The sequence below is a fragment of the Triticum aestivum genome, chromosome 5A (assembly GCF_018294505.1).
Source record: "Triticum aestivum cultivar Chinese Spring chromosome 5A, IWGSC CS RefSeq v2.1, whole genome shotgun sequence".
NCBI lineage: Eukaryota > Viridiplantae > Streptophyta > Magnoliopsida > Poales > Poaceae > Triticum > Triticum aestivum.
In genome coordinates, this window is record NC_057806.1 from 399,496,021 (window position 1) to 399,520,089 (window position 24,069).

Consider the following 24,069-nt stretch of genomic DNA (forward strand, 5'->3'; position numbering starts at 1 on the left):
TTTTGTAATTTTCCATGTGATAAGTATAAACATTTTAAAAAATTGCCATCTGAACATACAAAATTTCCAACAAGTTTGCATGGTTTTCGAGATGAAAATTTCTAAGTTTTCATGTTTTCTATTGCAATTTTTTTCTAAAAGTTGTAATGATTTGGGAAAACATTTTTTCCTTATTTAACATCTGATAAGTATAATCCTTTTTTTAAATTGCCATCTGAAGATTACAAATTTTCCATCAACTTGTAGGGGACACGAGTTGGGCCAGATCTTTGGCCAGGTTTTTAATACACGTTTAACATTATTCAAATACAAGATTAACATTTTTTAATACATGGTTAAAAAATTTTTATAGATGTTTAAGTTTTTTCAAGTGATTTGATTGACATATTTCAAATACAAGATTAACATTTTTTTAATCCATGGTCAACATTTTTTCTATAAACGTTTACAATCTTTCAAATGCTTTAATAACACTTTCCAAATACATTATTTACATTTTTTGAATACATGGTCAACGTTTTCCTGCACACATTTTACATTTTTCAAATACAAGATTAACATTTTTAATACCGGTCAACAGTTTTTCTATACACATTTAACATTTTTAAAATGCTTGATTAACATTTTTCATATACTTGTTTGGCATTTTTTCCAAATGCTTGATTAACATTTTTTAAATACACGATAATTTGTTTTCACACACATTCTATATTTTTTGTATACATGGTCAACATTTGTCTATACGCATTTAACATTTTTCAAATGCATGATTTACATTTTGTAAAACGTTATATAAATTGTATTATATATGATTAGAACATTTGGAAGTGTAAACAAAAACATAAATGTAAAAAAAACATGAATAAAACGAGGCAGTGGCCTGCCGCGCAGTGGGTCAGCCCATGTTGCGCTCGGCTTGATGTGAGCGTTCCCTACGTCTCGCTAAGCGCCCGAACCACAAAGCGCCGCCGTCTTCAGAGAAACCCTCGCGTGGCAATGGCGCCTCCTCCAACGGAAGAGCAGCTCCGGCGTGGATCAGAGGAAACCGAGGTCCTCCGCCATTCTGTTCACGGCGACGGCCACCCCAGCGTTTGCACGGATCAGCCGTCAGCCCTAGGCGGCTCCGCGGCCCAGATTACGGAACCCCGTGATAACCAGGCGCTCGTGTCCACAGGTACGTCTATCGTCTGTGCACCTCTACTCTATGCCCCATTGACCTTCGGCCCTTCGCACATCCATTGCGCCGACTCAACAAGACTTTTTTTTTTGCAAAAGGACTCAACAAGACTTCATTGATCAATTGTTTTGTTTCAATTGCGCAGAATCAGATCGGTTTTCCTTGCGCGCTCTTGATCTCGTGAGCACACAGGTGGACAGCGACGACCAGTGCCATGCCGAACTGATGGAGGAGGACAGCGATGACAAGGATGGTAGCGATGACGAGGAGGACAGCGATGAATCTGATGCCCAAACGGCAGACGAGAACAGTGATGAGGAGGAGGTTAGGGATGAATACTATGCCCCACTGATTGGCAAGGACAGCGAGACAAATTGCCCAGGTTGCTAATTGGTCCTCCATGAAAAAAAATGATTTTCTACTACCAAAATAGCTGAAAATAATTAACTGATGGTCAATGCTGAATTGATTCCTCAGGAAAAAAGTACTCCAAGGAAGAAGCTGATGAAGTAGTGTCCAGATGGCTTTGCAGTTTCAACAAAGCGTACCGTGACTGCTTGAACCTGCGTGTGGAGATTCTAGGCCGGGGTGATGAGAATGCTCGTCTTCCTCCTTTTCCTTTGAAAGTACTCCCTGTGGTAACAAGTCTATGCATCACAAGCAACATCTGCTACCACCGCGAATACATGACCCATGACACTTCCACGAGTAAGGGCCTTTGATTCTTAGCAATCCGCAGTTGCGCTATTCTTAGTACTTCCGAGGACGCCGAGGAGGACGCACCCCGAGGCCGCAAGCGGCTGCGCAAGACCTTGGCCGGCCCTGCTGGCCAGCTGGCCCAGCCGAAGAAGATCACACTTTCTGACGAGTCGGATGGCGATCTGCAGTCGAAGAGGATAAGACCGACACCTCGGAGGTACATTTTACTGATTCTGAATTGAATTTGAAAGCTTGTTTAGTCGTAACTTGTAACATGCAGCCTCTCAGTCCACAACACCTTCATATAGGCGATGACATCTCGGACGGGCTCCCTCCACCCTTCATGGCGGATAGCGGCACCGCCGAGCGTGTCGTGACTCCCCCTGCCCACGAAGAGGTGGGGGAGGCGACGTCAAACCCAACCCCTTTATTCGATACTGTGGGGGGCGGTGCACAGGTTCTTGCGGCCGAGGTTGAGGCCTCGACCAATCAAGACCAAGGGGAAGAAGTCCCCGAGGTCCTGAAGGGAGGGTTGAGCCAAATGGAGGCCCATCCCCAAGCAACTCCGGTGCCTTCGCAACAGCCGGAGGCCCCCATCCCTACCACAACGGTGGTGGGATCCGAGGTGGTTCTGCCCACCCCTCTTGCCCTAGGGCAGGTCTACAAGGATGGCCCAAGGAGACGGAGGTAGCCTTAATGGGCTCCTCCATCACAGAAGAGCACCGTGCCCTTATCGGCATGGTGTTGGGCGGCTTCCGGTCCGTAGAGGCCGGAATGCACGAGGTCTCCCAAGGACTCGTGAGAAGTTTCGAGGTACGTATTACACATCCCAGCCTTTTTCAATTTGATGAACTTTTTTTCAATTTGTTGAACTTTTTTTCATATCTGATGAACTTTTATTTTGAGTCTGATGAACATTTTTAAAAATAAATGAATTTAATTATCAGATTTTTGAACTTTTCCCAAATTTGTGAACTTTCTTTCAAAATTAATGAACTTTTTTTCAAAATCATGAGCCTTTTTTTCTCAAAATTTTGTTTTTTATTAAAAACTCTCTGAATAGTTTTGAATTCACAAAAAATCGTTTTCTTAAAGTAATGATTTTTTTAAAAAAATTTATGAACATTTTTGAATTCACATATTTTTTCAATTTTTGATGAACTTTTTTAAACTTGATGAATTTCTTTTAAATTTGATGAACTATTTGAAAATCCATGAACAATTTTTAATTCACGAACTTTTTCAAGTTTTTGTAAAAAAATTGTGTTTTTTCTTCAAAATATGAATGTTCAAATGGTGAGCAATTGACCAAACAACGGTAAAACGAGATCGAGCGAGCACAGGAAGGGAGTGGGCGAGTGAAGTCAGGGAGCACCCAGCTCGTTTAATTGGGCCGGCCGAAGAGAAGCTCCTGCGTGCGCCAGTTCCTCGATCTGGCGCCGGAAGAAAAAATTTCTTGCGCCAGAAGCGCCGTATAGGAGCCCCCGGAAAAACCGTGCGCCAAGGAGCAATCAACAATTTGCACGAAATTTACAGCGTCTTGATCGTGTGGTGGAGGACTTAAATGTGACATAACTAATTTTCATCTACGGAGTATATGTGAATTAGCGAATCTATTTACCAATGGCTTCAACTCAATTGCCTCAACCCATACGGTACGCCACGTTACGCCACGGAAAGAGAAGAGAGCGTGCAGTCAAACAGGTAGACAAACCGTAATAGAAAATCCCCGCTAAGCGCCAAGAGGACAAAGACCCCATTTCGCCGGCGCAACAAATGGCGACCATCGCGAGGTCGAGCTGAGCACTCGGCGAGAGGAGGAGACGACAGAGAACCAACCGGGTTGGCGAGGTGAGCTCCTCTCGGAGATGGGGCCGGCGGTGGCGCCGTGGGAGGAACGGCGGACGCTGGTTCTGGTGAACCTGGCGTCCATCATGGAGCGCGCCGACGAGGCGCTGCTGCCGGCGGTTTGCCGGGAGGTCGGAGCCGCCCTGCACGCCACGCCCACGGGCCTCGGCGCGCTCACCCTCTACCGCTCCATCGTGCAGGCCGCTTGCTACCCGCTGGCCGCGTACGCCGCTTCCCGCCACAACCGCGCCCACGTCATCGCCGTCGGGTCCTCTGGGCCGCCGCGACCTTCCTCGTCGCCATCTCCGAAACCTTCCTCCAGGTGAGCCCGACCGCTCAACCTCCGCTCGCAGTTCACGCTTCCTGTCGTCCTCGTACTACAAACTACTCTAGAAAGCCGGTGGCTAATTATGTCAGCTCAGCTGTCTCGCACAGATCTCGGCATCGGTGATCTTAATTTTTTGTAGTAGCAGTAATTGCATCTCCGTCGAGAGAGTGATCATCCAAGCTGATTTGGGAAGCTCATTGCCGATTTGGAACTGAGAGCTATACGCCGACTTGCTAGGTGGCGATTTCCAGAGGCCTGAACGGCATCGGCGCCTAGCTCTCGTCATACCGGCGGTCCAGTCACTGGTGGCCGACTCCACCGACGACGACCACCGCGGCACGGCCTTCGGGTGGCTGCAGCTGACCAGCAGCATCGGGTCCATCATCGGGGGCTTCTCCTGCTGGCACCGACCACCATCTTCGGGGTCGAGGGCTGGCGCTTCGCGTTCCACCTCGTGGCGGCCATCAGCGTCGTCGTGGGCGCCCTCGTGTGGTTCTTCGCCGTCGACCCCAACTTCCGGACGGACGTAGCGTCGGCGGCGGAGAAACGGTCCGCGTGGGACGAGGCCAGGGAGCTGCTCAGGGAGGCCAAGTCGGTGATCCAGATCCCGACGTTCCAGATCTTCGTGGCGCAGGGCGTGAGCGGCTCGTTCCCGTGGTCGGCGTTGTCGTTCCTGTCCATGTGGCTGGAGCTCATCGGGTTCAGCCACGGGGATACCGCCGTCTACACGACCATGTTCGCCGTCGCGACGTCCCTGGGCGGCCTCCTCGGCGGCAAGATGGGCGACGCCCTCGCCCGGCGGTACCCGATCAGCGCCGGCTCGGCCGTGCCTCTCGCCGGCATCCTGCTCCTCGGCCTCCCGGATGACCCGTCCACCGGCCTCGCGCACGGGCTCGTCCTCTTCGTCATGGGACTCATCATCTCCTGGAATGCAGCCGCGACCAACAGGTAGACGATGAAACCTGCACATTCCCCCTGAATTTGCTCAAGTACAAAGAGAATCTTCACTTCATTTTGCTTGGTGTGCACTGCAGCCCGATCTTCGCGGAGATCGTGCCGGTGAAATCAAGAACGAGCATCTACGCGCTCGACAGGTCGTTCGAGTCGATCCTGGCCTCGTTCGCGCCGCCGGCCGTGGGCTTCCTGTCGCAGCACCTCTACGGGTTCAGACTGGCGGACGGCGGCGCAGGCAAAGCCACCGCCGAGAGGGACCGGGAGAACGCGGCGTCGCTGGCCAAGGCGCTGTACACGGCCATCACGATCCCCATGACGGTGTGCGCGCTCATATACTCGCTGCTGTACCGCACCTACCCGCGGGACAGGGAGCGCGCGCGGATGCAGTCGCTGATCGGGTCGGAGCTGCAGCACATGGAGCTGATCGAGGAGGGTGGCGACGGCGACGAGCGGTTCGAACTCTTCGAAACGGAAGCGGATGACAGTGACGTGGGAACCAAGAAGCTGCTGGCGAACCGGGAGTCCTGACAGGAGAAGAAGGGTTCTGCATTTTTTTATGATGATGATATTGCCGCCTACTGATTTTTTTACCTACCGCCTACTGATTTGTTTGTGGGTCCCGATAACTGCCACACGTGTGGTGTATCGGATAGTTGTGCCACACGCCTCGTGTGGCATGGACAGCAACCAGACCACACACCTACGTGTGGGCAAAACAACTAATGCCCACACACGTCTTTTTTCCCTCTTGAACCCTCTCACACGTGTGCGTGTGGGCGAAATTGATAACGCCCACACGCCCGTATGTCAGGCCTCGTACCCTTCTGGTCCCGCACGCGACGCGTGACGCTCACCGCGCGCCCGCAGTTGCCATGGTCCAGACCCTCGTCCATGTTCGTTTATCTGCAGTTGCCATGTCGCTGAACTACGGTTGCCATGTCGGACAACTGCAGTTGCCATGGTTGCTCAACTGCAGTTGCCATGTATGGTCTGATCTAATATAGTTGCCATGATTTCATAACTTTAGGAGTTGCCACATACTAACACTAGGCAGTTGAGAGAGTTACAATGTGCTCACAAGCATGCTAGGGCAGTTGCCATGTAAAATGGAAGAGTTGCCATCTGCTTATCGTGCACGTTAGGGCAGTTGCCATGTACGTGCACGTTGGGGCAGTTGCCATGTACCATGCAAAAACACATGGCAACTCGGTAAAAGATAGTTGCCATCTGCTTACGTGCATACTAGGCAGTTGCCGTGTACCCTGCAAAAACACATGGCAACTCGGGTAAAAAAAGAAAGTTGCCACCTGCTTATAAAGCACACTAGAGGCAGTTGCCATATGCGCTGCAAAAACACATGGCAACTAGCAGCTTACGTGTGGGAGAGGAGACGGGCGTGTGGGCGAGATGGCAAATGCCAACACACCAGGCCTTGTGCGTGACTGAAAACCGGTGTGTGGGTGAACTGCTAAACGCCCACACACCGGCCCCTCCGTGTGGTAAAATGGATGTGTGGGCAAACTATGTCACACACCACACACACGCCTTGTCCTACGTGGCACAGAAAATCAGCCAGATTGTGTCAAGATTCGTGCATATAGTACTGGACGATGATGGATGCGTGTGATTGAGATGGTCAACGCCCACACGTGTGGGCGTTAACATTTCCGTTGTTTGTAACAAGAGGAGCAGCAATCTTGTAAATTTTGTTCTCCTTCTTCTATAAAAATACGGTACGCAATTGCGTACTCTTAAAAAAAAAGAACCAGCAATCGTGAAAAAACACAAAACTGGCTCTTTGACCAAAGTTCAGCACAAAATGGCCTTATTTTGAAAATATTTCATAAAATAACCCTAACCGCATGACGCCCGCGCCCGGGGCGCCATACTAGATAACATAACGCCTTGGTCAACGGCGCCATGCGCGTCGGCGCTGACTGCCACGTCGGCCTGGCCTTGGGCCCATGACGCCTCGGCCGAGGGCGCTATGGGCTGTACCACGACGCCCACCCCGGGGCGCCATACCCCTTCACTACATCGCCGCCCGAGCCTCTCTGCTCTCTGTTCTTTCTTTCTCTTCTCTCGCTGTTCTTTCCCCACCCATGGCGCCCCTCAAATCGCCCCTCCCTCTCCCCACTCAAGAGCTGTGGATATGAGCCGAAGATCGATGGATCCGGTTGCCCTTCGAATCCTCAAGGTATTCTCCTTCCTTTTCCCTCTTTCTATTGGTTGAAATCTCTCCATTTGATTGATTTGGATGAAACCCTAGTTCATCCTTTTGTTGAAATGAATAGTGAATTTTGGTGTGATAATGTAAGGATTAGTGTGATTTAGGATATGTATGGCTTACAATATGTATGATATAAAATTATTATGAAAGTGCTATGAATTTGGTTAGGATATGTACGCACATATATATGGTGTATGGAAGAATTAGTGCAAATATATGGTGTATTATGTTGTAGAAAATTATATGCACATATATGGTGTATGGAAGAAGAATTAGTGTAGAAATTTTGCACATGTATGTATGTTTTTGCACTAGTGCGGATATTTGCAAATCACAACGGGGCTTACCATATACATTTGTAATTTGCAGGATGGCTTCTCTTATCCATCCATCGTACGATCAATTGCATCGTGCACGGTTCATGGCAGATGAAGAAATGGTTTTTGATCAGCTTCACCTGAGGTCCGGTTCGGTTCATTCCACACATACATTACTTTCATAACTTACATAGTTCAACCACCCAAAAGGTTCACGACATAGTTCGACCACCCAAAAGATTTACGACATACATAGTTCGACACATCATTAGTTTCACACCCCAAGCCAATAAGCGAAGCCTCGACCATCACCATCAGCACGACCACGTTCTCGAGCACCACCATCATCACGGCCACGTCCTCGAGCTCCATAGTCACCATGACCATGTCCTCGAGCACCACCGTCACCACGGCCACGTCCTCGAGCTCCACCGTCACCACGACCACGTCCTCGAGCACCACCGTCACCACGGCCACGTCCTCGAGCTCCATCATCGCCACGGCCACGTCCTTGAGCTCCAGCATCACCGTGGCTGACACCACCATCTCGTTTTGATCTCTTTCTTTTGCCCCTTGAGCTACAACCTCTATTATTGTGTCCCTCGTTGTTACATTCACCGCAACGGCTGATATCACGAGGCTCTGCGAAATGTTGGCTCCCCCATTCCTTACGGAATCCACCACCCCAATCATCCATGTCACCCAAGAAACGCTTTGTCTTCCGTCTTCCACGTGTCGCCACATTCATTTCCAAATCAGGGTATAGTGGGGGTCCATGGTATTCCGGAGATTGGTCTAGATAGGGATGAAACCTCGCAGCCCATGTATTTTTGACCGCATCGATCGAATACTCCTCCAATCTTACATTGTTGGTCATGTTGACACTCACATTTCTAGCGCGAAATGCAGCCATCAAGTGAGAGCACGGGAGATGATACAATGTAGGCCTCTCGCATGAACACGCACCCAGCTTAAGATAAACCTTGAAAGAGCCACCTCCATATGGCATGCCGTCACGCGACATTCCACCATGCTCATCAACTTGGTAAATCAATTCTATGTTATCAAAGGACTGGATTTTGTGTGAATCCGCCTTCCTTGCTTGGTATTCCATCCAATCGTCAACCTTTGGTGGATACTTGTACATCTTTTTGGCCTTGTTTTTCTCGGACATCAAGTTGGATGTTTCTTCACTATACTTTTGCAAATAGACATTCAACTTCTGGAATGTATAATCTACTATTGATGTCACCGGCAATGCACGGACACCCTTTAGCACCATATTGAAACATTCAGCCATATTGTTTGTCATGTCACCGTACCTCACTCCATCGTTGTCAAAAGCCTATGTCCACTTTCCTTTATCGGCAAGATTCCTATTTAGGAAATCTTTGCCACCATTGTTTGCTTTGGCATACACTTTGTCCCACAATTTCTCAAAATGTCTAGTGGTGAATGCGAGACAACAATCATGAAGAAGGTCAGCCAATTCCTTGTCTCCACATGCTCGGTAAAAGTTAGAAACAAAATGCCTCATGCACCACCTATGGTGCACGTGAGGATGTCCTGGAATGTCAATCTCTACTACATTGAGTATCCCTGGGTGGCGGTCCGAGATGATGCAAACCTCTCTTTCAGGTCCAATTACCTTGGTCCTCACTAGACTAAGAAACCACTCCCAGTTGTCATTGTTCTCCGCCGACACCAAAGCAAACGCCAATGGAACCAATTTGTCACCACCATCATTAGCCACGGTGATTAACAATGTGCCCTTGAACTGACCGGTCAGAAATGTGCCATTCACGAACATAACCGGCCTACAATGCTTGAAGGCCCTAATGCATGGCTCAAAAGTCCAGAATGCACGTCCAAATATACGAACATTTGCATCATTGTATATCCTTGTTCTCACGCCATCTGGCTCCACCATATAGTACATGCCAGGATTTTCTGCCGCCATCGCTTTCAACACCATCGCGAGGCGGTTGTATGATTCTTCCCAACCACCATACAATATCTCAAAGGCAGCTTGCTTGGCTTTCCATGCCTTCCCATACTTCACCTCGTACCCAAAAACCTCCTTCACCATCTCCATCAAAGCCCGAATGGGATATGTCGGGAGTATCTTTATGGAGGCTGAAAATCGATATGCAATGAATTTGGAGGTCAATTGACGGTGATCATCCTTTACATTAGCATCATCAATATCCTTGCCACTACAACGATGGTGAAACACGGAACTTGTAATCTTTCATTGTGGCCCGCCTTTGACACATCTTGCACAGATAACCCAAGGGCAATGATTCTTGTGTTCCTCACATTTGACCACATAACACACTTTCGAGTTTGACTTCTCCATAATGAATGGCCGATGAAACTTAACCACGTAGTCCTTGGCCCATATTTGAAGTTCTGTCAAGCTTTCAAAGATTGTTCCTTCACTAACACCATACACACGTGCTTTGGTATCTCGCTTTGAAGTTAACCTTGGTGCAAGAATTTTACTTGTGCCACCATCAACAATCACCTTATCGGCTAGGCTTAGATCACGAAACAATGATGTCTTGTGACTACGGCCTATTACCTTCTTGAAAGCATTGGCTTCTTTAGCCGTCAAACCATCCACATCTATTTCTTCATCCGGGCCTTCATCCTCCGAGTCCCACGCATAGGACCTATTGTATGGAATCTCATGGTCCATGTCCTCTTCCATGCAATTTGCCTCAACATCACCAACATAATCGTCATGAAGATAAGCCTTCGATTCATCACCCTCAAACTCACCACCATCCATGTGCAAGTCTTCATTATCAACTTGGTCACTCCCGCCGGGGCTCAAACATTGGGTCATTGGAGGTTGGCTCATTGTTGTGTCATGCACATCCGGAGTGACATGTGTTGAATCTTGAACCGGGCTTCTAACATCATATGAAGATGCACACCGATTCAAATCAATGTGCAACCGAGCACGAACAACCTTTGTGGCAAATAACTCAAATGATTTATCTTGTGAGGCCAACACAATCTCTTTATATGCTTCCCAATGAAACTCGGAGTCAAGAGTCATTATCTTCCAACGGATATGTTGCCCATACCCAACATTATATCTTTCGATTAAGTCTACTCCATCGCTTTCTTCCATCCAATTCAACCTTCTTCGAAGCTCAACCAAAACCTCCTCAAGGCTAGGACTTGTGAGAAACACCATCACTATCGGCTTCTTCTTTGAGTCACCATACTCCGCGTCTCCCTTCTCAAAGGAGACAAAGTCCACATGATGCACATTGACGATCCTCGCCATCTAGAATCATAAACACCAAAATGCATCAACAAAAATAGCAAAATTGGATGACCTAGGGTTTCCCCAAATCCCCACAATGTGGAGATTTCAACCAACAAAAAGGGGAGGAATGATGGAGAATACCTTGAGGGGTCGAAGGGAAGGATAAATCACCGGTTTGGAGCTCTGATCCATGAAATTTTGTGGGCATTAGGTAGGGGCTTGAGTGGGGCGGTCGGGGTGGAGAAGGGGAAAAGTGAGGGTTTGTGGAGGGAAAAACAGGGGAGACTCTGTTTTGTGGACGCAAGGGGCATGGCGCCCTGAGCAGGAGCGTCATGATCATCAGCACGGCGCCCTGGCCTGGGGCGCCATGGTGCCATGCCCTGCCAACGTGGCAAGTCACCACTGACCAGTATGGCGCCGTTGACCGATGCGTTATGTTATCTAGCATGGCGCTTAGGGTGCGGGCGTCATGCGTGTAGGGCCATTTTATGAAATATTTTTAAAATAAGGCCATTTTGTACTGAACTTTGGCCAAAGGGCCAGTTTTGTGATTTTTCACGCAGCAATCTGCTTCACCAAAAATCAAGACACAAGCAAAAAAATATACAGGTATATTTTTTAAAACATAGGGGTGATACAATACACGTGTATTTTTTTAAAAAATATAGGAGTGAAGAAAAGAGCCCACGTTACCCGAAAAATTATTGGGCATCAGTCGATTTGGCGTCCCGCATAAGCCCGCAAAAATAGAAATTAGTTCAAAAAACTCATAGGTCGATAATTTTTTATAACTAACTTATCTATTTTAAGTACAGAGGACGGCGGACAAGCATCGCGCTTCATCCCTGCTCCTCCCGACGCCTCGTTCCCCTTTACCACGCGTCCACGCCTATCCTTTGGTTACAACGTTGTAGCGAGCTACGTTGTCTCCACCTCTGGCTGGCCTTGTCCTAGTGAGCCCTCGTCGAAGATGCTAAGGCTGGCGGTGACGTTCACTTCTCGAGCTCGAGACCATCTAATCTGAAGAAAAATAAAAAACGCACGTGAGGCTAACTCCACCGCGCGACCCCAAATCATTTCGGGGTTGTCCGTTTGGAATAAAAAAGGGCCCATCGGGAATACTTAAACGGACAAAACTGTTCGCTGATGTCCGTTTTTGTCCGGTCCAACCCCAAATCTAGATCAAAGTAGGGTCACAAATGTGTCTGAATGGACATTGACGGACGCTCTCCTCGGCCTCTCTCGTCCGCTCGTGTCCGCCCGTGGCCCACCTATCAGCGACCCATGCATCTAGTTCCTGGCGACCTCGTCGCTCCCACGCCCGCCGCAGTGTTCCGCCCGCCGTTCCGCCGCCGCGTTCGCCACGACGCCATGCATCTAGCTAGCTAGCTAATGCTTGCATGCGCAGCAGCAGCATCCGGGTGCTAGCTAGCTAGCAAGCTACTCCACGCAGTCTGTGCAGCAGCTCGACGGCGAGCTCACGACCCGACGCTTGGACGCGCGGGCAACAGCAACTCCACGCCGGACCACGGCTCCTCCGGGTACTGCCGAACCAGGTCCGTGGCCTCCCGCGCGAGCAGCCTGGCGTAGGGCACGGCCAGGAAGGCTAGCGCGCCAAGCACGGCACGAGCGCGGGCGCGTCAAACACGGCCAGAGGCGGCGCGCGCGCTGGGGGAGCTCGGGGCGGCGAACCCTGGCGGCGTTGCGGTAGGTGGGTAGCTTGGGGCGGGGCGACGGGGCAGGGCGGGCGCGCTCCGGCGAGCGCGGGCGGCCCGGGAGCTCGGGGCGTGCGCGCTCCGGCGAGCACGGGGCGTCCCGGGAGCTTGGGGCGGGCGCGTCGGCGGGCGCGGGGCGGCCCGGGAGCTCGGGGCGGGCGCGCTCCAGCGAGCGCGGGGCTGCGGGGCCGCCGGGGAGCTCTGCGCGGGCGCGGCGACAGCGGCGGAGGGCGGCGCGCGTGCAAGTTCGGCTCGGGGCGGCGCGCAGCGACGGCGGCTCTGCGCGGGGCGCGTGCAAGCACGGCGCGGCGACGGCGGCTCAGGCCGAAGCGCGGCGGCGGGCGAGCAGGCTAGCGCGTGGGCGAGTAGCAGGGCAGCTTGCGCGCGGTGCCCGACGGGCGAGCTCGACACGGACGAGTAGCAGGGCAAGCGCGGCTGGCGAGCTCGGCACGGGGCGCGGCAATGGCGAGCAAGCGTGGGCGGGGAGACGCTGCAACGAGACGGGGCGGACCGTTTGGGGTCAAGACGCCTCGTGCGCGTTGGGCGCGAATGCTACCTCGTCGTCGCCCATCCCTATGAGGTCCTGCGTAGGGCTCGCCAGGACACCACGCGCCTTCTTCTCCCGACAAACTAAGTGGTGTCAATGTCTTTTTTTAGGAACGGAGTGATGCCAATTGCCAATGTCCTTTGGAGAAAACGGATTCTCCCGTGCATGTAGAAGCCCTTGATCTATTGAAGATTCGTGACCATGCAGTTATGTATTGGCTATAGTATTACTATGCTCTTTTGTATTCATTCTAACATGTCACCTGACATCTTTTGCTCATGTCTTCTGGCCACCTTTTGCCTCTAACATCACCTCTCCTCTCATTTGAATAGTAGTTCACACTTATTTGTCTCTCCCACCAACTAGCACACACATAATGAATTTTCTTGGAGCGTCATATCTTTTGAACCATGAATACGGTTGCTGATATTTTTATATATATGAATAGTTCGCATCAAGAATTTTAAAATAAGACCAATATTGATTTCATTTCAAGTAACTTATTTCACAGATTCCAAAGAACATATTTCACTCAACTAAAAAGGATATTTCACAATTAACGTGATATTGAAATATGAAATTGGGATGCAACTAGCATATATAATGTGACACTGAAATATGAAATATGAAATTGAAATTTTCAGACCGCATCCATTTCAATATCCAGACCAGTTTCAGTAACGCATCCATTTCAATTAATGTGAGATTGAAATATGAGAATGTAACCAGTATATATAATGTGACAATGAAACATGAAATTTGAAATTGAAATTTTCAGAACGCACTCACTTCAGTTTCCAGACCAGTTTCAGTACCGCATTCATTTCAATTAATGTTTCCAGATATTTTACTCTTTTGAAATAAACGGTTACACATTTCTAAATAATCAGTTTCACAAGTTGACATTTTAATTTCATATTATTTTAGACTTTGAGAACCTCCATTTCACTTTTCACTGAGTTGTTTCCCAAAATCACATATATTTCAATTGCACATTTTTAAATAACATATTTCACTTTTTTGAAATATATTATTACACCTTTTTAAATAACCAGGTTCACAAGTTGCCGTTTTAGTTTCGTATTTGGATTAAATAGGTTTATAATGAAATAGGTTGGTTTCACATATTTCTATTGAAAAAAAGTGTCTTTTTTACATTTTTTAGTGAAATAGTTTGTTTCACATATGAAATGTGAAACGTTGAAATATAAACGTGTTTGAAATGTATCAAATATTAGTCTTGTTTTAAAGGTTTTGGCCTCAGGAGTTCAAATATATAAAAAAATCAAAAACGAATATTTGATTCAAAAGTTATGAGTCATTTAACATTTTGCATGAAAAATAAAATGCAAGTTTTTAGTGGGAGAGAGAGAACAAATAGCTATGCATGCACCGTACTATCTCTACACTCTCTTCCACCTTTATGTAAAAGACTGACACAAGTACGGATGCAAGAACAACTGCTACAGGACAATCTGACACGCCATCGCTTTGTATTGTCGGACGGACGGACGTATGCACCAATGCATTTTTTTGTCGAGTGTGTATACTGTATAGTCGAAAAAATCAAAGTTCATTGCCTTCTTGCTACACAAAGTTTTGGATTCCAGATTCCAATCTCAAGTTGCGTTATTCTTTAGGAGTACTGTCCATTTGGTGGAGTATAAAATAGCTAGGCTGACTCGAAAGATCCGTTTGCAAAACCTTTGCTGCTCTTCAACGACTCGTTCCCCTACTGGCCTGCTGGATTGTTTATACGTCATCGGGACACGGGCACATGCACGTGATGCACAGGCGTTCTTAATCCGGGTCGAGGCATCGAGAGCAAGCACGTACTACCTGCGAGTGGCGACGACGCACGCGCGCGATGCCGGAGCAGAGCAAGAGGCGGCGAGGCCGCAAGCGCACGGCGGCGGCGACGCTGCTCCTCGCGTACGCGGCGCTCGCCATGGAGCGCGCCGACGCGGCGCTGCTCCCGGCCGTGTACAGGGAGATCGGCGCCGCGCTGCAGGCCTCGCCCACCGCGCTCGGCTCCATCGTGCTCTCCCGCTCCGTCGTGCAGGCCGCGTGCTACCCCCTCGCCGCATACCTGGCCGCCCGGCACGACCGCCTCACCGTCATCGCCCTCGGCGCATTCCTCTGGGCCGCTGCCACCTTGCTCATAGGCCTCTCAACCACCTTTGCGCAGGCTGGTGACCCTTGCCCTTGCACGTTTCATTCATGCTCACTCGCGGCCGTGCGCCCGTGCCCTGGTCCAGAGCTCTGGTCGCTTAGAAAATCGAATGATGCGATATTGCAGATGGCCGTGACAGCGGCGTTGAACGGCGTCGGGCTGGCGCTGCAGATCCCGGCGATCTTCGCCTTCGTCGCGGACTCCGTCGACGGCACGAACAGGGGCATGGCCTTCGGGTGGCTCATGGTGGCGAGCAAGGCCGGCACCGTGGGCGGCACCACCCTTGGCCTACTCATGGCGCCCACCTCGTTCTTTGGCGTTCCGGGTTGGCGGCTCGCCTTCCTCCTGCTCGCCGCCGTGGGGGCGGTGGTCGGCTTGTCCATCCGCGCGTTCGCGGCCGCCAGCAAGGCCCCTGTCCGGGCCCCCAAGCCGGTGCGGCAGGAGCTGCAGGACTTCGCGAGGGAGGCGAAGGCCGTGCTACGGATCCCGTCGTTTCAGGTCATCGTCGCGCAGGGACTCACGGGTTCGTTCCCCTGGTCCGCGCTGTCCTTCACGGCTATGTGGCTCGAGCTAGTCGGCTTCTCCCACGGCGAGACGGCGGCGCTGATGACTCTGTTCAAGGTCGCCACGTCGCTGGGCGGCCTCTTCGGCGGCAAGATGGGGGACGTCCTCGCCGGGAGGCTCAAGAACTCGGGCCGCATCATCCTCGCGCAGATCAGCGCCGGCTCGGCGATCCCTCTCGCCGGCGTCCTGCTGCTCGCGCTCCCGAGCGAGCCGGCGACTTTCGCCCACCACGGCGCCGCGCTGTTCGTCATGGGGTTCATGGCCTCCTGGAACACCTCGGCCACCAACAGCCCGATACTGGCCGAGATCGTGCCGCCGCGGTCGAGGACGAGCGTGTACGCGCTGGACCGGACGTTCGAGGCCGTGCTCGCCTCGTTCGCTCCCCCGGTGGTCGGCATGCTCGCCGAGCACCTCTACGGCTACAAGCTGGTGCGCTCTGCTGCCGGCGGCGCAGGGCACGCGGCCTCCGTCGAGACGGACCGGCACAACGCGACGTCCCTCGCCAGGGCCCTGTACACCGCGATCGCCATCCCCATGGCGCTGTGCTGTCTCGTCTACTCGTTTCTGTACTGCACCTATCCCAGAGACAGAGACCTGGCGCGGGCTGAGACGGCGCGAGATGGAGGTGGAGCCCGTCCCAGTGGCGAGGGGTCCGACACCGACGATGAAGGGGAGGAGGAGAGGGAGCTGCTGCCACTGTGATCGTCGTTTGACTTACCAGTAGTGTTTTACTGCCTCCGTTTATTGATTCCCTTAGTATTTTATGTCAAATCTTTTAACTACTAGCAGAATGCCCATGCGTTGCTACGGGCTATGATATATATAAATGAATTGAACAAATGATTAGGGTCGTCTCCAAGTCCGACGCTCATTTCTCTCTTGTACGCCCGACCATGTTCGGACATGAAACGGGGGCCTAGCGGGCTTCTCAAAATTCAACCGTCTGGACAGTCCATCCTACCCCAAATCCAGACCATATGTGTGAGAGGAACATGGTGGTCCGCCATGTTATATTCAACACACTGGCCCAACACAAAAGAAAACCCATCCCACGATGGGCCCTTCTCTTTTTTAGTGGACCATCCTCTTCTTGCTCGGTATCCCGCTGTAGCGGGACATTGCTCGCTAGAACCCACTCCTTTAAAACCACACGATGCCCATATCATCTTCCCCATGACACCCTATCTCCTTCACGCCATATTTCCCGATGGACCGCCAAGGAGGAGTATCCCGCCAACCACCACGCTCTCTGCCCTGAACCCCCCTGCCCCTATTCGTGTCGATCCACCACCGCCTGTTAGGTATATATGCATATATCGGTCGTAGAAATGCATGTTAAATGCATTTTTAAATGTTATAAATAATTCCAAAAAAATTATCGTCTACATCTCTGCAAAAATATGTGCGCGACACCAGTTTTTTTGTCTTTTTTGCACACGAAAAAAATCCTTCGAAACTTTTGGCACACACATAGAATGTGAAGCTGTACATGTGCAACAATTTTCAGTTTTTTTTAAACTTGAAAAAGTGTCTTTCGAAGTGGGTGCAGATGTACTTGGGTTCATCCATGTATTTTCCCGTCCAGAGCTAGCAGCATACAACTCATTTTGACCGTCCCATGAAAAAATAGACAAGCTACCAGCCACACAGAAAATCAGGCCACCAACGAGGCTGTAAGGACCAGGCCACCTGAAGTCTCCCACAAACTACAGTTCTTTCGCCAGGCGCAGCGGAGCTCGCCACAATGTCTAGTTATAATTAAACGTCTACGGTTGCATCTAATCAAGCTATAAAAAGGAAGACACCATCTAGCATATATCGTGAGCGCATCCATATAACACAAGTATGCATACATTCAAGGCATCCAAGAAATGTGTTGCATTTTGAGACCAGCATAATTCATCTGTGTGTACTAATCAATAGTTAAAAAATAGCTAGAAACTATTTAGTCTAGTAGATAACTGGAAGTCTAGTCTACCAGGAAGCTAATCACAAAAACATGATAAAAATCAAAACCATAGTCTTTCTATTCCTGGCAATTGATCATCCTATACAGGAAGATATAGTTCATATACCATTAGCAAATAATCTAGGCATATAGGTACAGAAGAGCCACAAGACCGATCCGAGTTTCAGCTTAACATCAACCAATTGCTTAACAGTCCAGAATAAAGTCACAAAATTGCATCAAGAACAGGATCTGACACTTGCATTGTGGTGTTTTCCCACTGTATATCTGACACACACACTACATGCACTCTGCAGATATGTATCCAACCGGCTATACTCTACGCTCTATGGAATTTGCGGACTTCTTGGCCATGTTAGGTAAAGAAGCTCCGTAAGTGTCATTTCGTAGCAAGATTGCAGCCACTCGTGCCTCCTCCTATATGTAGTACTTGAAACCTTCACATGAAGACTGTCATTAAGAAAATGGCTGTATCAAAGTGAATCTTGTGAAGAGAGTCAATTCAGCTCTACAAATAATGTATACTCTCTACACATGCAAAAAATGTATATCTAAACGGTGAACAAAAAAAGAAATATACTCTCTACAAATAAATGATCAAAGTTTACAAATGCTTGGCTTGTGAACTACTTAGTTACTCCCTGCTACTAAAAAAAGTCAAGCATACAACTAATATGCCCAAGTTTGAGAGAGACACAATCCAAATGAATTGCCAAAGAGAAGAAAGAACTGCAGAAAAACATGAAAGATCCCCCTGTACAACAGATTGCAGAAAAGACCAATGCATTCTCAAATTATTTGCTCCTTCTGAGCTAAAAAACTCCCTGCGGAGCAAATGGTCGAGCTGGCCGTAGGAAGGAACACACTAAAACATGCCAAGAAAAGTGCATTGGTAAAAACAAAACAAAAAGAAAATATAGGAACAACCAGGACGGGGTTAATGGTTTGGGAACTGAGAGAGTTGATGGGAGGGACAACCGGAGAAGCAAACCTAGCAGAAATTCGCATATGCTTTTCCAAGATGATGTGCTGCTCGGTGGATGATCATCATCATGCATCCACTGTAAAGGTCCTCGATTCTTATATGCATTCAGTTTCTGCAAGTTCAAAAGGTAGTTCTACATAATCACTAAACAGAGGCACTAACCTGGTACTGAATTTATAGAATAAGTGCAGATCCTTTGTTGAGTCCTCTGCAATCTCAATACTCTGGATCCAACTAATGTTCTTGTCTTGCCCTGCAAATATATACATGATTCAGTCTATTTTCAGAAATTAGGATTTCTATTTTCTATGCGATCCACATAGAACATGGGGAATCACCTAAGCTTAGCTGCTGTATCAGACCCAGAACATTCACTAATGCAGTTAAATAGCTGTACAAATATAAAGAACATGAACTTACAACTTCATGGTTCAGTATATGGACAAAAAGACCCACGTCTAGAGATCTAGAGAGAGAGGAACTAAAGGCAAACCATGAACCATGTCCAGCTCCTTGCTCTTGCTACGATTCGTGTTCGACCCACTCCTTGCATGCACCAGCGACCTCATCCATGAGACAAGGGGGGAAAGAGAGGGGGAGGAAGATAGAGACAAACCTGAACCGCCTCAACCTTCTTGCTCCTGCTGCTCCGACCAGCAAGTCTCCCTCCACGGTCGACCCCGCCCACATTCGCCACTGCACCAACTCCGCTGTTTTCCCCATCAAGGCAGAGCTCCCGTGCGCGTCTTGTTCGGAGGGGCTCTCCGAGGCCTCGAGGTCCTCATCAAGATCTCATCCTCCGAGTACTTCACCCCATACTTTTCGCCTAATGTTCTGTACACCTGAATTAGCATTAAGAACACAAGCCATATTAATCAAACCACCGTATGCATACCCAATTAACAGAGGAAAGGGAGATTTTTATCAGTAATTCGTTATGCATGGAGAAACAAATCCACACAACCCAGAAATGAACAGCAGAAACAAATCTGCCCAGGTTCTCACAACCCGAATCTACGAACATACACGAACGGAACGGGCTACGGGAGCACGGATCAGGTCGATCCAAACGCCATGCATTGTCTCAGCATGTGCACCGCATAGAAAACATGCAGGCCTCCGTCAACCATGGGAACGGCCAGCAGAATCGAGCGGAACAAACAGAGGAACATGAATTGGAGCTGCGGTATATGGGGGAAGGGCGTAGGCCGACCTGGGCCATGGGCTCGGTGGGGCGAGGAGGGTGCCGGCGGCGTCGACATTAGAATGAGGACCTATTTTTTTTAAACTGAGTTTTTTAAAAGACCATGTTTCCGTAACTCACAACCAACCTTGCAGCCTCGCGTGGATGTTCATCGACAGAATAGATCGCGTGGATGCAGCCTCGCAGTCAAAAGATATGTGTACCGGTAGAGAGTATGGACCTGGGACTGCCGATCGATGGCTTGACACGCTGGAAGACCACGGGCTGACACAAAAGTCATGGATGAGCTTCTCAACCAGGCGGCTCCTCCCCTCGCCGGTGCTGCAGACCCGTCTCGAACCACAATCACAGATCAATGGTGATGGCACGCGTCGCACCTTAGATCGATGCAGCGGTGCCAGCGCTTGGTACGTGTGGCGTCGGGGCCGGGGCAGGTAGGGTGGAGTGGGTCGTCGATGGCTGTCAATGCACGGCGAAATCTGGCGGGCGGCGTGAGGTGGAGTGAGGGGAAGGAGGTGTCGTCCTGGTGATCCGCGACGGCCGCGTTCTGGTATTCCGTGATGTATCCGAGGCGCCGGCGGCGGTGGCGTCCTGGTGATCCGCGATGGCGGCGGCGGTCGCCGGCGTCGCGGCGTTGACTCCCTGGATCAGCGTCGGCGTCTGCGGCTGCGTCTCGTCCGGAGACGTGGAGTAGCGGCTTGGGATGAGATCTACGGCAAATTGTGTTTTTTTTCAAACATTAGATGTAGAGATAAATGCTGGCACGGATGTCCCAAATATAGAAATAAACACCGCATATTTTTCTTCTTTTCCTTCTCACCGTTCCTTTGGCTGATGCATATGGCAATGCTTGATTTCATGGACAAAAGTCAATTATCTCTTTCTTAGGAAAATCATAACTCCTGATTGCATGCGAAAATCATACCCCAAATTTTAGAAGAAACTTTCCATCCTTTTTCTCTCTGTCTGATGCATATGGAAATGATTGATTGATTTCATGTACAAAAGTCAATTATCTCTTTCTTAGGAAAATCATAACTCCTGATTGCATGCCAAAATCATACCCCAAATTTTAAAAGAAACTTTCCATCCTTTTTCTCTCTGTCTGATGCATATGGAAATGATTGATTGATTTCCCGTATGTACGAGGGAGATAGGGCGGCCGCATCGGGTGGATCGAGAGACAGTTTTTTTTTGGTTTTGCACGGTTTATTTGTTTCCTTAAAATCTATTATTTGTTTCCTAAAGAAATTTGCAATAATGGAAGGTATCGGTTGATTTGGATAAGTTAGTAAATTTAGATCCGTGATTGCGTGCACGTCTGGAAAGTGCTGATTTGCAAGGAAAGAACTGAGGGGTAAATAAACCGGTGAATAAGAAACCAGTATCGAAAAAAATCAACGACGGTTAACCTACGAAAAAAAACCGGACGAAAGTGGTGGGACGAAAAAAAACCTGGAAGCGAGACTACCAACTGCTCCATTAGGAGTAGAGATGAATATTAATTTTTAATTTTTAACTAATAAAAAAATAAGGACCTCAAACCTTTGGTTCGGTACGAGGACTTTCCCCAGGACGAACGAACCTTGACAGCCCGAACACAATAAACAACTAGAAGAACGCCCGTGCGTTGCAACGGGGCCACATTAACTTTAAGAGTTCAATATTACGACATTGGCGACCTTTTTTACCATCAAATCCTCACACACACACAGACACACACTTTCCCTCCGTGTTCCTCACTCTCTATCCCCCTCTCCCTCTCTCTCTAACACACACACATATCCATCTTATTAGGTACGGGACCATAATCCATCTATTTCACACATACACGCTAGTGCATAACAATATGGATTATGTGTATTATATTTGCCACCAGAACTGAGGGAATTAATTTCATGTAAATCGACCAGCCACAGCTCCAAGAATACGCGGACGAGGTGGCTCGGGTCGGCGTCGGCGCCGTCCAGCGCGGGCCACGGGCCCGCTTCCAAGTGCACGTGCAATGCATGTCTTCACAAATATTATAACCAGATGTGAGAAATCACATGCATAGAAAAGACATTCTGATAGCAATCCAAATACCATACTCAATTGAATACCTAACCTGGACAATACTCTTATTTCTATGCGCCAAAAAAAATGGAATAGCAAAGCTAAGTATGCCTACATACGCTCAGATTATATATAAGAATCTTGCGTGAACAATTGCAACAAAACACTAAGCAGCGATAAATTTAAATAAAAAATCCATTAACTATGCAGGCAACAGGCTTGTTACAACATAAAGAGATAGGAAAATGTCACCTCCAGTAATGTAGCGCAAAGGAGTGAAACGAAGCATGAATGAGCGGTTGTCTGTTCTTCTCCATGTACATGGATCAGCAGTAGAGGCCAAGTATATAAGTACTTGACCGAACTCCACACTCCACTCTTCGTGTACGGAGAACCATGTCACCTTCTCGCCGCTGCAGCATGGGAGGACGGCTGGTTCACGTGACCCTCCAGCTGGGGGATCCATGGTGGCTGACCGTCGAGCTCGAGGCAGAGAAGTTGAGGGCAGTAGTGGCGAGATCCATGCCGGCCAACCGGGCGAAGAGGAGGTCGTCGGGGAGGGACACATCGGCAAGATCCGGTCACCACGCGACCTGAAGAGCAACAGTGATCTCCACAAGCTGTAGGCCGGCAGCGTGCTCCATCCCCTGCGACGGGGTGACCATGGCGGTGGCCACAGCTCCTCATGCTCGCCTCGATCTTGGCGACACACCCTGAGTGTAGGAGGCAGCAACGACCTCGACGAAATCATGGCCTCCATCCCGGAACGCAATCATGTCGCTCTAAATAAATGGATTCAATCATGTGACTCTAATTACTTCGGATTGTTATGTGCATACTAAGCGGGGTGCAGTTAGGAAAGAAAATGTTCTCTAATTAAAGTGATTGAGTGATTTAAGGTAAGGTTAATTAATTTAGATTTGATTTTTAGTGATTGTTAGTAAAGTACGATGCGTCTTTAAAATCTTTTATTTGTTTCCTTAAAATATATTATTTGTTTCCTAAAGAAATTTGCAATAATGGAAGATATCGGTTGATTTGGATAAGTTAGTAAATTTAAATCCGTGATTGCGTGCACGTTTGGAAAGTGCTGATCTCCACAAGCTGTAGGCCGACGGCGTGCTCCATCCCCTGCGATGAGGTGACCATGGCGGTGGCCACAGCTCCTCATGCTCACCTCGATCTCGGCGACACACCCTGAGTGTAGGAGGCAGCAACGACCTCGACGAAATCATGGCCTCCATCCCGGAACGCAATCATGTCGCTCTAAATAAATGGATTCAATCATGTGACTCTAATTACTTCGGATTGTTATGTGCACACTAAGCGAGGTGCAGTTAGGAAAGAAAATGTTTTCTAATTAAAGTGATTGAGTGATTTAAGGTAAGGTTAATTAATTTAGATTTGATTTTTAGTGATTATTAGTAAAGTATGATGTGTCTTTAAAATCTTTTATTTGTTTCCTTAAAATCTATTATTTGTTTCCTAAAGAAATTTGCAATAATGAAAGGTATCGGTTGATTTGGATAAGTTAGTAAATTTAGATCCGTGATTGCGTGCACGTTTGGAAAGTCCTGATTTGCAAGTAAAGAGCCGAGGGGTAAATAAACCGGTGAATAAGAAACCATCATCGAAAAAAATCTACGACGGTTAACCTACGGAAAAAACCCGGACGAAAGTGGTGGGACGAAAAAAAACCTGAAAGCGAGACTACCAACTGCTCCATTAGGAGTAGAAATAATTCTACATCTCTATTTTTAATGGAGCAGTTGATAGTATCCGCCGGTCAATTTTCATCCCATATTTATTAACTTTTTCTTCGTCTTAAAAAAATCTACGAAATTTCGTACGTTAACCAGAGACAACTATGACGACGCCTTAGCCTCCCTCGCACGAAAAAAATACACTTTCACCGGCGAGCTCCTTTTTCTCCCCTCGCACCAATCGCTCCTGTCCCCGAGCCCCTCGCACGCGCTAGGGTTCCCCCACCCCCATCTTCTGCAACGACCACGCCGCCGCCG

At 48.8% G+C, this 24,069-nt stretch overlaps 2 protein-coding genes and 1 pseudogene across 2 annotated transcripts; all 3 read left to right on the plus strand.

Annotated features, from left to right (window-relative positions):
- Positions 1-964: 964 nt before the first annotated feature.
- On the plus strand, positions 965-2,043 carry LOC123106996 (rRNA biogenesis protein rrp36). Its single transcript, XM_044529009.1, has 3 exons — positions 965-1,174; positions 1,323-1,559; positions 1,655-2,043. Exons 1-3 carry the CDS (start codon positions 997-999, stop codon positions 1,897-1,899), a joined length of 660 nt encoding a protein of 219 aa, XP_044384944.1. The 5' UTR covers positions 965-996; the 3' UTR covers positions 1,900-2,043.
- A 1,001-nt stretch (positions 2,044-3,044) lies between these two features.
- On the plus strand, positions 3,045-5,750 carry LOC123106997 (uncharacterized; annotated as a pseudogene).
- An 8,988-nt stretch (positions 5,751-14,738) lies between these two features.
- LOC123106998 (uncharacterized) lies at positions 14,739-16,689 on the plus strand. The gene has a single exon (XM_044529010.1). It carries the CDS (start codon positions 14,966-14,968, stop codon positions 16,535-16,537), a length of 1,572 nt encoding a protein of 523 aa, XP_044384945.1. The 5' UTR covers positions 14,739-14,965; the 3' UTR covers positions 16,538-16,689.
- Positions 16,690-24,069: the final 7,380 nt, after the last annotated feature.